Genomic DNA, 12,380 nt, shown 5'->3' with positions numbered 1-12,380 from the left:
CCCCCTCCCTTTTATCCTTCCCTTCTTCCTTCAATTATTTACACTTTTCTTTCTTCTAATCTGCAGTCTCTTAATACTATCTGCTATTTCTGTCCCTAAGTAGGGAGATACAAGGAGACTAAAAAGGAGCTAGGATAGCTGACTTCACACTTCATGTTTTCAGTACACATAAAGTCAACCAGTTCTCAGATTTGAGATTCTCTAGTTCAAGTTGATTCCCTCCAAAGTGGAGATATTTTAACGGACTACCCACTGGAATTTCTATGAATTGGAGCACGATGTTTTTAAGACTCCTGGAGCAAAGACAGTATTATCCACATATTACATGATACCAGGGAAAGAACTGGTGGAAAATAAGGCAACTGGAATGAACCTGGCTCCCACTTTTCGTTGGACTTCTGATGGCATTTTGTCCTTACGAATCCAGAAACCACGATTCTTAGCAGAGGTTTAAACAAAGCCAAAAGACAGAAATGTCTGGCATCTCCTCTCACAGAGCCCCTCCACATTTCAGAAGGGTCCAGGGGTTCAGTATTCCTCAACTTTTCCTAACCCAAACACAGGCCACCCTCCTCTTACACAAAAGTCTTGTGTTTGTGTTTGCTTGGATGTAGAGGCCAATAGAATTCCTGGGGGTAAAATAATCTAAAGGGGGGTGGGGGGAGAGAGAGAAAACAGAGGAATTAATTAGTGCTGAAGATAAAAATGAAAAGTGAAGAGGATGCAGGAATGATCTGTGGAAGATGGCCAGAGAGATAGAAGCAGATCTGGCAATGTGCATTAGAATTCTCCAAGGACAAGACAGAAGTATTTAGATAAGATGGAACCCAAGGAAAGGGGGGCTTTGGGGAGATGGCAAAGGGGAAGAAATAGACTCATGGATAAAAGGCATCTGCGCCTGGGCCAACACTGTCTCTCACCAATGTGGTCATAACTTCTGGAATGAGGGTGTGAGTGAAATTCCCACCACTATTCTCATTCCAGCTTCAGTGTAGCTTTGCACTGTGCTCCTCCTAGGCTAGTGTCTTTCTCTCTTTCCCTCTTTCTCCCACTGCCCCCCCACCCCACCCCCCTGTCTTGCACTCCCTCATCTCATTGTTTCAGATGAGGCCAAATTAAAAGTTCGTTCCAGGGAGTGGCCTGTTCATCTTACTCTCCAGCCAAAGTAGAAACAGCGCGAGAAGGAGAGAGACACACTCAGCAGCCAAAGGACTTGGTGGAAAGAACAGAGGATCCTGGACAGTGAGTTGCTTGTATAAAATCCTAAATGGACAGAGGGAGTGTATGTGTGTGTATGTTTCTTGAAAGGCTTGAAGGGAACAATGGGGAGTGTCAATGAACTAGAGTTGAGCAGACACCCCAACCCTTAAAAAATGAGGAGACACCAAGATGAGGTGAAATAAAGAAATCACAGTGAAAAGGAAGATAAAACGATGTAAGTGAACAAGGTCACAGGGAGGGGAAAAACGCGGGCCATTTAGAATATAAAATTTCCTCTAACTTGGCAGAAGAGGAAGAAAAACGTTGATACCAAGAACAGAGTTTGAAGGAGAAATGAATGTTGAGTGAAAGATAAAGGGGGACCTCCTGGCAGTCTAGGGGTTAAGTCTCAGTGCTATCTCTGCTACCGAGTTTGATCCCTGGCTAGGGAGCTGAACCACATTTGGCGCAGCAGACCTCTCCTCCACTGCTTCCCTTCAGCAGTGCATTTCAGTAAATCTGTGTATTCTGCTCCCACTCTGTCTGGTGAATCTTTTCAGCTCCCCACACCTCTGGCCTGCACCCCAGTTTTTCTATGCAAAAAAAGTAAAATAACATCAGAGTGAGGACCTGGGAAGTCAGTGAGGGCTGTGAAGTTACCAGAGTAGCCTACTTAGAAAAAATGAAAGATGAAGGGAGTCACTGAGAGGCATCAGGAATTCCCCACAGATGACCTTCCTGGGGCTGGCCTGCTGATGGCGCCCCTGAGCATCACTGTGTCTGTATTCCTGCCTCCTGTCAGACATGCTGCTCTCAGGACCAGCTGTGCTGTTGCTGCTCACTGCCCTCATCATCCCCTCTGGTGAGTCCCTGCCTTTATTATTTTTCCTCTAACATGACAAGTCCTGGGCTGTATATGTGTTTGAGGGTGGAAGGAAGGAGCTTGAAGGGAATGGGCAAAATGTGGTGTTTGCTGTTGAGTTCAACTGTTACTAAAGAGAAGAAAAGAAGAAGGAGTGGGTGTTGAAAAAGAAAAGGCAGAGAGACATGACTGGAGGTGACCTCGGACTCAGGGAGCAAAGAGTCATTCAACAATAGCAAAGGGAGAAGAAGCTGAGATACAAATGTAGACACCAACTTAGAGAGACCAAGTAATAAGCTGCTGGACCAAATTTAAATGCTGAAACATAAGAAAGGGAAGCATATTCAAAAATACCCTGCATAACACTAGCACCAGCTCTGATACCAGTATATTTATGTGCACACAGAAAAACATACACCCTAAGTAAACACAAAAGAAAAATTATCTTCACTAATTTTCCATAATCTAGTTAGAAGACTGACCATAGAGAAGGAAATTGGGCTTTTAAGAAATCTTGTTCCATTACATAAAGACTGAAAAACATCACTTGTGGAGTAGTGTTAATTATGGGCTATGGGGACAGAAGTCAGGACATTGTACCAAGGCTACTGATCCACTCTAAAATAGAACCCCTCCCTGGTTGGGGTGACATCAAGAAAACAGCCTGAGTCCAAGCAGAGCAGAGCAGGATTTTGTGGTTGACTACTTGCCTTTCTTGAGTGTTTGTACTCCTGCAACTTTGTATGTAGCTCTAACCATTCATGTTGTGCTAAATAGAAATACTACACAGAGAAGATAAAGTACAACCATTTGGTCATCATTTATCTGTTTCTGGTTTCACTAAAGAACCAGAACATGCTGCTGGAGTCACTAATACAGTTTTTTTTTTTCTTTTCCTTTGGTACAGACTGGACACCCCTAGGGGCCAATGGCCAACGAGGAGGTAGGTGAACCCTGGGATTTAGGCAACTGGGATTCTCATCTCACAGATGAATAATCAGAGTTAAAAACTCTCAACTACAGTGGTGGGGTGTTGCCAAAGTGTGAGGAATAGGATCTATCTCAAAAGTTTCCATAATGTAGTCATCCCATTACTAAAAACCTGGCCCGTTTTTCCTGGATCCAAGAACTAACCAGGCCTGACTCTGCTTAGCTTCCGAGATCAGGCATGTTGAGGTAGTATGGCCGTAGACTTTCCTAAGACCTTCTCTATAGATCTCTTATATCACTCAGAAAATGCTAATGGAAAACATTTTCATAAATCAGTGCTACAGTGAAGAAGTTGAAATGCAAAGATAAGCTAAGAAGACAGATCTGTTCTACAGTGGTTCATGACACCAGAACAGAACCACAAAATTCTGACTCCTTCAAGGAGCATTTATTTCATCCTGATGAAGGAAACTGATCAACTCTACTCTGCCTCAAGGCAATCAACATAATTAACAATTTCTCTCTTCTTTTTCCCAACCCTTGAGAGTGCTTAAGTATGCAACCCTTTAATGGAGCATAAAATCCAATTTATGGGTCACAATTGGTCATTCTTTAATGTGTTAGGGCAAACTAAAATAACAAAATCACTGTGAATTGCAAGTCTACACCACAAATAAAGTGTTATTCTTCCAGTTTTATGTATGTACACTGGGACACAATAATTTCTTATTATTGATACAGAAAATAAAAATACCTGCCCTGAGCCCACTTGTGGATTAAAAAAGCCAGAATCCCTGCCTTAAAAACTACATCACATTTCCGTACTCATAAAACTAAACACTCTGAATTCATTTCTCTGGGCTTTTTAAGATCCAGTCGTGTTTTATGACATTAGGGTGATTTTGTAGCAGAAATACTAGCAGATATGAAATTGTATCCTTAAAATTTTAAACTCCTTAATAATTCAGAGAAACATTGTGAATCTAAGATAAAGCATGTAATATAGTGGCAGCTCAAGGAAAATGTGGATTAAACTAAGGTCTGTGCAGAAAAAATGGTATTCAGTCCTAAAATCCCGAGGAGACATCTTAGATCCACTCTTAAACCCAACCATGGTTTCACTTTATATGAGTGAATGGACTGGAATGTGGATGAAAAAGGGGGACCAGGGCAGGACGGGACTACACCCAGTACAGCTTCTGGAATAATTTGTCAGTGATTTTTTCAAATATCCACTGGGATTTGACCAGACTTAGATTCTTTGATCAAAGTTTGTTCTAAATAGAAAGAAACTCATACTGAGTATTATAGAAAAGGGGGCTTGTCAGTTCTGATGACCTTTATCTAGAATTTTTAATAAGTCATAAGGAGTAAGCAGGAGAAATTACTGCCAAATATTTTATGCATTTTGCCTTCAATACAGCGATCCATATCTGGCATCTTTATACAGTGCTACTCTCACCAATTTTATAGCTGGCATCTGGGCGCTGAAGTTATAAAGTAAAACTGTAAATTTGCTGACCCCTAGTGGGTAAAATAGATCATGACAATTCATCTACAAGGAAGGATTACAGATAAACTGTTGTTAAATATTTAGATGTTGACAGCACTCTCCTTTGTTTTACTTTTTTTTTTTTTTTTAAGTCGAGACAGCCTGATCTGAGGAAGAGTTGTTATTTCAATGGGCAGACTTCTTACTTTGTTCTAATAGCTTCCACCTTAACACCTGGACCTTTTTTATTTCTTCTCCCATTGAGCAACGACAAAGGCATTCCTCGCTAACATTTGCTGTCCTCTCCCCTCTTTTCACCTCACTTCTCACAGAGCATCACAAAACCATAAACATCACCCTGTGAGAGTACTTTTATATCAGCAAGCTGACACTGAATTATGTCAAAATTATAAATTTTAAAATCATATTTTGGTATAGACAAATAAATATTGAAAGAGATCATCAACCCATTGTAATTATTAGCAAGTTCTGTGACCTTGAGCTTATTTTCGTGGTGCTTAGTTTTATCAATTATAAAAACAGCGAGTTAAACAAAGCCTAGATAGTAACCAAAATTTGTTCAACATATTATTCTATTCATATTATTTAAGACAATGAAATGTACCCTATTTCTGCTATCCAATAAATACTTAACCAAAGTCAAATGTAGAGAAGAGCTGCTATGGAGGATATCTGACAGACATGGAGTTTTTCATCCCTCTAGATAAGACAACGGAAAAAAGTAATCTAGACTAGGACTAAGTAACTGTATTCATAGAGTACGAAATTTGCTTTGATCATAGGGGAAAGGGCACAGGAAATAAGCAAAGAACAATTGTGTGAGTACCTAGTGTGTGCTAGGCACCAAATCAGCAATTCACTTAGAGTACAATGGAGTCAAAGCTGACAGAGTGCTCAGAACAGGCTTTCTAACTTTTCTTTCAGATGATGATGTGACTCCAGAGCCGTTCACAGAAGATCCTAGTAAGACAACTTTGCTTTCATACTGGGGTTAAAAGTATTAGGGATGATGCCTGCGCAAAGAAAAATGAAGACCTAAAAAGGAGATTGGTGGGTGTGCTGGGGAATGCAGGAGTCATGTGTCTGTCATCCAGGATGTGAAATTTTTGATCTTTTTGTCCTTCTGTGACGGTCCCTTATAATTGCCACAGGACCCACATTCTTTCAAGTAACTGTTTCTTGCCTTCTCCTAAATCATGCTTTTCTGGGTCCCCCTGGTGACCTAGGGGTTAAGTCTCAGCTCTATCACCTCTATGGCCTTAGTTTGCTCCCCAGTTATGGAGCTGACCCACATATAACACAGCAGTCCTTCCCTGTCTCGCTCGCCTGCTGCTCCCCTCAGCAGTGTATTTCTTCTTTTATTTTGTGTATTTTTTTTTGAAGATTTATTTATTTATGCATACAGAACTGCGGCGTAGGCCAGAGGTGCAAGGGGTAAGATGACTCAGAGACAGAATTGGGAGAACAGGCATATCAATGAAGTGCACTACTGAGGGGAGCAGCAGGTGAAACAGGAGGGGTCTGTTGCGCCACGTGGGTCAGCTCCAGGGCCAGAGTTTGAACTCATGCAGAAGCAGCTGCAGGGCAACCTTGCAGTGCTGCACTCCAATACATTTCACCACCAGGGAGGGCAGTCAGCAGTGTGTTTCAGTACATCTGCCTGTTCTGCTCCCCATTCTGTCTCTGGTGAAGCTTCTCACCCCCTGTATTTCTGATGACCAACTCCCTAGTTCTACAAAAAGGCCCGTTTTTCCTGCTACCCTTTGCTGTTCTTCCTACCTGCAATTTTTCATTCCATTTTGGGGATCTTTGCAGATCTGGTGAATGATCCCGCTACAGATGAAACAGGTAAGTTTTTACTGCAGTTCTTTTCAGAATGGCATGATTTTTGTTATCTTTCACTACATTTATTTTAGCCTGAGTTGATCCTATGTATGCATTTTTTTTATCTTTGGGAGAGGAATAGAGGGGTTTGGGGGGTATTTTTCAATGACACTGGGGTAGAGAGACCTCTTGTTCTCTAAAAAAAAGAAAAAAGTGGATTCATAAATAAATTAAGGCATGAATAATATATACATCTCCCAAAATAGTATCTCAGTAGACCAAATATTCCTCCAAATCATTCATGATTATTTCTGTTAGTACTATTCCCCTAGACATAATACACAAACCCAACCTACACCTTGCCCTCGCCTTGATATCACCATTCTTTCTTTTTTCTTCTCTGCCTCCCCCTTTGCAAATTCTAAGCTGTCCTCACACCTGCTGTTTTGTGCCTTTTCAGTTCTGGCTGATATCGAAGATGACCTGGGTGAGTTCAGATCTGGGACCCCAGGGTCACCAGGGCCGTTCTGGGCTTTCCCCAGTGCCCATGATGGAAGGCAGTATAGTTGGTGATGAATCCCCAAATGAATGTCTATGTAGCACATTCTTTCAACACTGCAATTTAAATGAATGACATTTTTGATCCCTCTACAAGGAAGAACATTGCTAGGTGTCATCTGCCCCACTAAATACCAAGCCCTGACCTTTCTTTCAACGTTTTCAAGATGGGTACAAAGCAGGACAAACCCACACAAGAAATGTTTGGGGAAATAAAAGTAATCTTTCTAGAAGATGTAATGGTTGGATTGATTCTCAGAAGTATTGGAGCTAACCAGGGAGTCATGCAGGGCCAGAACATTCTAGCCTGAGAAGTAGAATGCCCAAAGAAGGCAGCTGGAAATATTGGAGAAACCGAGTTTTTTTGTTTAATATTTAGGGGGGAAAGCTGAAGGGGACAAGAGGCAGGACAGAAACTGGATAATTTTTCAAAAAGTTCCTGAGAACTTGCTACTAGGTCAATTCATTTTCTTTTTCTATAATTCTTTGTCCAATAGACTGGATTGACAAGTGATTGTATAACTTTGTGATTCACAAAATGCTATCATAAGAATAAGCAGTCTCAAACAAAAGACCCAATTGTAGTCCTTAAGTATACTCTGTGTTGGAGGTCAAGATGCCTCATTGACTACAATGTTTCCTGAAGACAAGTAGAAGTGACTCCTGTAAATAGAAGAGGGAAGAGCTTCCAGATAAAGAAAATCATATTGTCAAGGATTTAGGATGGAAACAAAAATCACTGTGAGTAGTTTATGCAAAGGAAATTTCCAATCAGAATAATCAATTGGAAAACCAGCAATTGAAATCATGGTATAAGTGAGAACACCTAACATACTTCTTACAAAAACATATTTTATTAGCAACTCTTTTCCTTCTGTGATATATAGGTATCACTCACATTAGCCTTTGACTTGTTCTCCATTAATCAAGCTAAGCCTAAATTACTTTACCTCTAGGTCAGCATTGGCTAAGGCTCCACTATTCTTTAGCCAACAACTTCATTCAACATAAAAGAAACCATGCTTGATGTATATAACGTACAAAAGAAATTTATGAGAACAAGCTTCTCCAAGATAATAACCTTTTCTCTCTTTAGCTTTAAGCTAGAACTCTTCCAGGCATTACTCTTTGCCTTGTGTCCCTAATAACTGTTTCCTGTCACACCACAGAAATACTCACAAAACAGAACTTCAACTCTCCAGGAGAGAGAAGAAAGGCAGAATCAAACTTCCAATCCAAACTTCTAAAATCTCTCTAATTGTGTGGCTCAAATCAGCCCATTATAGATTTTCTTTTATAAGCTGCCAAGTTGTTAACTCATTTGTTTCCTACTTATGGGTGCCGTGTGAGCAACATGACAGTTTCAGAGATAATGCTTTCTAGAACTAGTAATAATTGGCTAAAACGTTTGCTTTCCAGCTTCGTCCAATGACCGAAACACCACCGCGGGTATGTCGCCTACATGTCTTTTCTTCCTGTGAATCCCTTTACCTCCCTGCTCTTAGAAAGCAGTTGGTACTTTAGTTTTCTTTCTCAAACAATACTTTTGATGCCACTTATAAGCCCTCTCCCGATACTATGCACCCCTCTCTTAAAAGTCAGGGGAAAGATCAAACCCTTGGGGGAATGGCCCTGTTACCATCTTTGACACCTTTTGGTGAGTGGATTTGACTCAGAATTAACCACCAATGTCAAAAACTGCCTTCTTGAGATACTAACAATTTTGATGTGTATCCAGGGTCGAAAACACCTAAACCAGAAAGTGACCCATGTCAGGAAAGGATTGATAGGATTTCAATTTGATATATAATGTTGCTACCTGGATAACCTTAAAAGGAATTTTGCCTCCAAAAGCCATAAGTTCCAGTAAGGCAATACTTTCTTCCTTGCCAATTTCCTATTGCTTGCTTTGCTCTTGTAGAGACAGCTTTTTTTTTTTTTTTTTTTTTGCCCATTCTGTCTCCCCTCTCCAGCCTTTCCTTTATGTTTCTTCCAATTTTTGTTTTGTGTGTGTGTGTATGTGTTGGGCTTCTTCAGAGTGCCGGGATGAGAAATTTGCTTGCACAAGACTCTATTCTGTACATCGGCCAATCAAGCAATGCATTCATCATCAGTTATGTTTCACCAGGTAAGGGTCCCAGAATACCCAGAGACCAACTTCTATAGTGGTGTTTTGGTATCGTAATTGTTTATTGAGCACCAACTATGCAATGTCAGTATTTACGGAAGAGGTTTGGGACATACCTCTTAGCCTACTCCTCAAGGTGCTAGAACCAAGAATGAGACTGAGGAGAACAGGCTGATTAGGAAGTCTAGATGTTTGAAGGCAAGCGAGGATGTGGGCCAGAGACAATCTTGATGGACATACAAGTTGCTTGACTCTATAGGTGTAGTGTGCAAAGTGTCTCTAAGAGTTACCACTAATACCATTTCATCTCCTGTACTCTCAGGAAAGGGGGAATGTGGCTAATTGTGAAATCCCTATGGAAACCCAGACAGGGGAGACAAGCAAGAGTGGGGAGTAGAGGTACTGCCGGCCTCGGTCAGCTTGCCCCCTCATGCCTTTTCTCCCTCCTTCCTTAATTATGCATCGGTGCTGGTAGTTTACGACGAATGTACATCATCAACAACGAGATCTGCTCCCGTCTTGTCTGTAAAGAACATGAAGCTATGAAAGGTAAGGTGACTGTTTATTGAGCTGAGTAAGTACGCCTGGTCTTCTTACTCAGGAACCCGCTTCTTTTAATGGGGTTTTTAGTGGGGAGGGAGAACTATAAGAAAGGTTAAGTGGGGACACCATACTAGCGAATCCAAGTCCAGGGTTTAGAGAAGAACTTAAGACCCCTGCAGCCCCTACTCCACCAAGTCATCACAGTTAAACGATACAAACCAAACAGTATGCTTAGCATATAAAAACAATTACAAGAAAAGTTCCTTAAGATCTCTTTCTGACTGGAAACCTCAACCTCTCTTAAATATACAGAGCTTGCTCAAACTCTACTTCCTCTGAAGATCATTTACAGTTCTTGATAGAAAAACCAGGCAGCCCTGTCAAACACTGCCCACTAATCACCAGCTATGGTCCAAGCTCTAAAAGGAAAAGGAAAAAGAACCCATGAATTGAGATAGTAGTGTTTGGATAGGATTCGTACACTTATTTTTTAATGGACATTTTAAGACATTTAGAAACTATCTAGATTTTACATAGTCCACCAATTTCAGGAAAATTTACAGTATTTTTTGTAAGGTTTCAGGGTCAATAGTAGAAAGACTTTATAAGGATAATCATAAGTGTGGTTATAGACCATGCAAGGTGAGAATAAAAACCTTATCACCTTCCTCCACCGGCCAGCCCCAAACGAGGGCTGTGGTTGGGGAAGGTGCCACAGACACAGCTACTTCTGACTCAGCACCCGCCTCGCACTGGGTCCTGAGTAAGAGCTGTAGTTAACTTCGCAGAAGGAAACTTATTGCTTGCCCGCTAGGTTGTGTGCAGGCCACCTGCAAGGGAAGCACCTTGAGGTGGAGGAGTCTTTGGGACTCTAGGCACTTTCAAGAGTCTCAGGGGACTTACTAAGTTAGTTATTTGCACCTAGTAAACAGTACTGAATTAAATAGTATTGAATGAGTGGACCTCATTTTATCTTTTTGACTACTTAATAAACCCATGATCAGAACAACTGGGAAATAGGTATATAAGTGAATCTTGTATTTATTGCTCACCAGGATTAGGTACTTTGCATATCTATCCCCCTTTATTATAACTGCGTTGCTGGAGCAGGTGTTTTAATGCTTACAGTGAGGTTCAAAGAATTAAACTTTCTAATAAAAGGGTGAATAACAATAAAGTGTTGGTTTCTATACCAGATCTAGTTCTTTCATTCCAACACACTGCCGCCTTCTCTTTCCCATAAGACAAAAGCCCATTATTTTTCCCATCATGCTCTGCTTCCCTTCTAGATGAAATTTGTCGTCAGATGGCTGGCCTACCCCCAAGGCGACTTCGACGTTCCAACTACTTTAGGCTTCCTCCCTGTGAAAATGTGGATTTGCAGAGACCGGGTGGTCTGTGATGACCAACCAGAAGTAAAGAAAATGCATGGATGAGAGGAGAGAATGCCAGAGAATGGCGAGTGCCTTGTCCAACCATTGCCAGCTAACCCATAGACATTAGGATTTCTTAACCAGTCCCTTTGCAATGTCTAGCTTTTGCCCCTACTCCCGGATATTTCACTTCTTTTTAGCACTTCAGACAAAGCCTATTATTGCATGATTTATCCACTTCCCAATATCATAAACATAGCAGATAATTGACGACCATGTGGCTTCTATGCAGATATTCTGTGTATAATTTCAACTTTAGATAGAAGCTGTGATTGTATTGACTAGTCATAGGATTTCGTTTATTTTCCCTCCAAGACTTTCCTAGATTTAAATTCCCCTTCATCTACATTATTTTGCTGGATAGAACTAATCATCTGGCAAGTCTTCCTTAAGGATCACAGCGATTTTTATAGTCCTGGCGCAATTCTGCAAAGCCAGTTCTACTGACATTATTAAGACTCAAAATGCTTTACAAAAAAGAAAAAAGACTCAAAATGTTTTCTGTTACAGTCTAAGGATAAATAAACGAATGAATTTGGGCTTATACTTCCATTTCTCATGTGCATGCACAATGGTAAGAAGGGCCGGAAATAAGTCTCAATTACTTTCTCACCTTTGGTAGTGTTGGGTTTATCCCACCTCCACAAGATAATTGTGAAACCAAATCACTGGCCCAAGTTTCCTTCAGTTGGTGCTATTTCTTTCATTCTAACCACTTCCCAAAATATGTAAGGATTATTAGTATTAGATCCTGATTTGGGTCCTAAAAGGGAATTTCTTGCCTGCATATTGAATGAGAGGTGGTATTCCCACCAGAAAACTCCTCAGTGCTAGGATTGTGTATCACAAATTAAACATTTTAAAATAAAAATTTACTCTAATAATCTTCTTAGAAGAGAGTTTTCTGGGTTTTTGTTTTTTGTTTTTTGTTTTTTTTGACTCAAAGATTCATTTATTTATGCATACAAGAACTAGGGTATAAGCCAGGGGTGAAAGGATTCACTAGAGACATATTGGGAAGCAGAACAGGTGAGCCTACAGTGAGTGAGACAGGAGAGATTTTCGTTGCCATCATGTGGCCAGGGGTTATATCTAGGCCATGGAGGTGATAGAGCTGAGAGTTAATCCCTATGCCATCAGGGAGGCCCCTCTTTTTCTAAATGTATACTTTAATCCCACTTTGAAAACTGAGTACCAATACCAAGTAGTAAAAAATTTCCCTATTCCACTATTCTGTTGTGTCCTTCTTCACTCTACAACTTCCCACCATTGGTTTTCGAACATGTGACATTTACTTTCCTTCAGGTGATTTGCCAAAAAAAAATTTTTTTTCGGTCCCCTTCAAGACCCAATGCTAGGTAGTTTCATGCTTTACCCTCATTTCTCTTG

General features: G+C 40.7%; 1 protein-coding gene across 3 annotated transcripts; it reads left to right on the top strand.

The window, feature by feature from the left end:
• The first annotated feature begins 1,060 nt into the window (after positions 1–1,060).
• MFAP5 (microfibrillar associated protein 5) lies at positions 1,061–11,931 on the top strand. 3 transcript variants are annotated; one of them, XM_004692931.2, is made up of 10 exons: positions 1,061–1,242; positions 2,003–2,062; positions 2,970–3,005; positions 5,430–5,468; positions 6,321–6,353; positions 6,790–6,816; positions 8,307–8,336; positions 8,925–9,015; positions 9,491–9,564; positions 10,848–11,931. In XM_004692931.2, exons 2-10 carry the CDS (start codon positions 2,005–2,007, stop codon positions 10,958–10,960), a joined length of 501 nt encoding a protein of 166 aa, XP_004692988.1. In that variant the 5' UTR covers positions 1,061–1,242; positions 2,003–2,004; the 3' UTR covers positions 10,961–11,931. The 3 variants fall into 3 exon arrangements, with proteins under 3 accessions (XP_004692988.1, XP_012587708.1, XP_012587709.1); XM_012732254.1 differs by lacking the exon at positions 6,790–6,816; XM_012732255.1 differs by lacking the exons at positions 6,321–6,353; positions 6,790–6,816.
• Positions 11,932–12,380: the final 449 nt, after the last annotated feature.

Source organism: Condylura cristata, unplaced genomic scaffold, assembly GCF_000260355.1.
Source record: "Condylura cristata isolate star-nosed mole 26May11 unplaced genomic scaffold, ConCri1.0 scaffold00034, whole genome shotgun sequence".
Taxonomy (NCBI): Eukaryota; Metazoa; Chordata; class Mammalia; order Eulipotyphla; family Talpidae; genus Condylura; species Condylura cristata.
The sequence above is the reverse complement of the archived record's forward strand: the minus strand, read 5'-3'. Positions and strand labels throughout refer to the sequence as shown.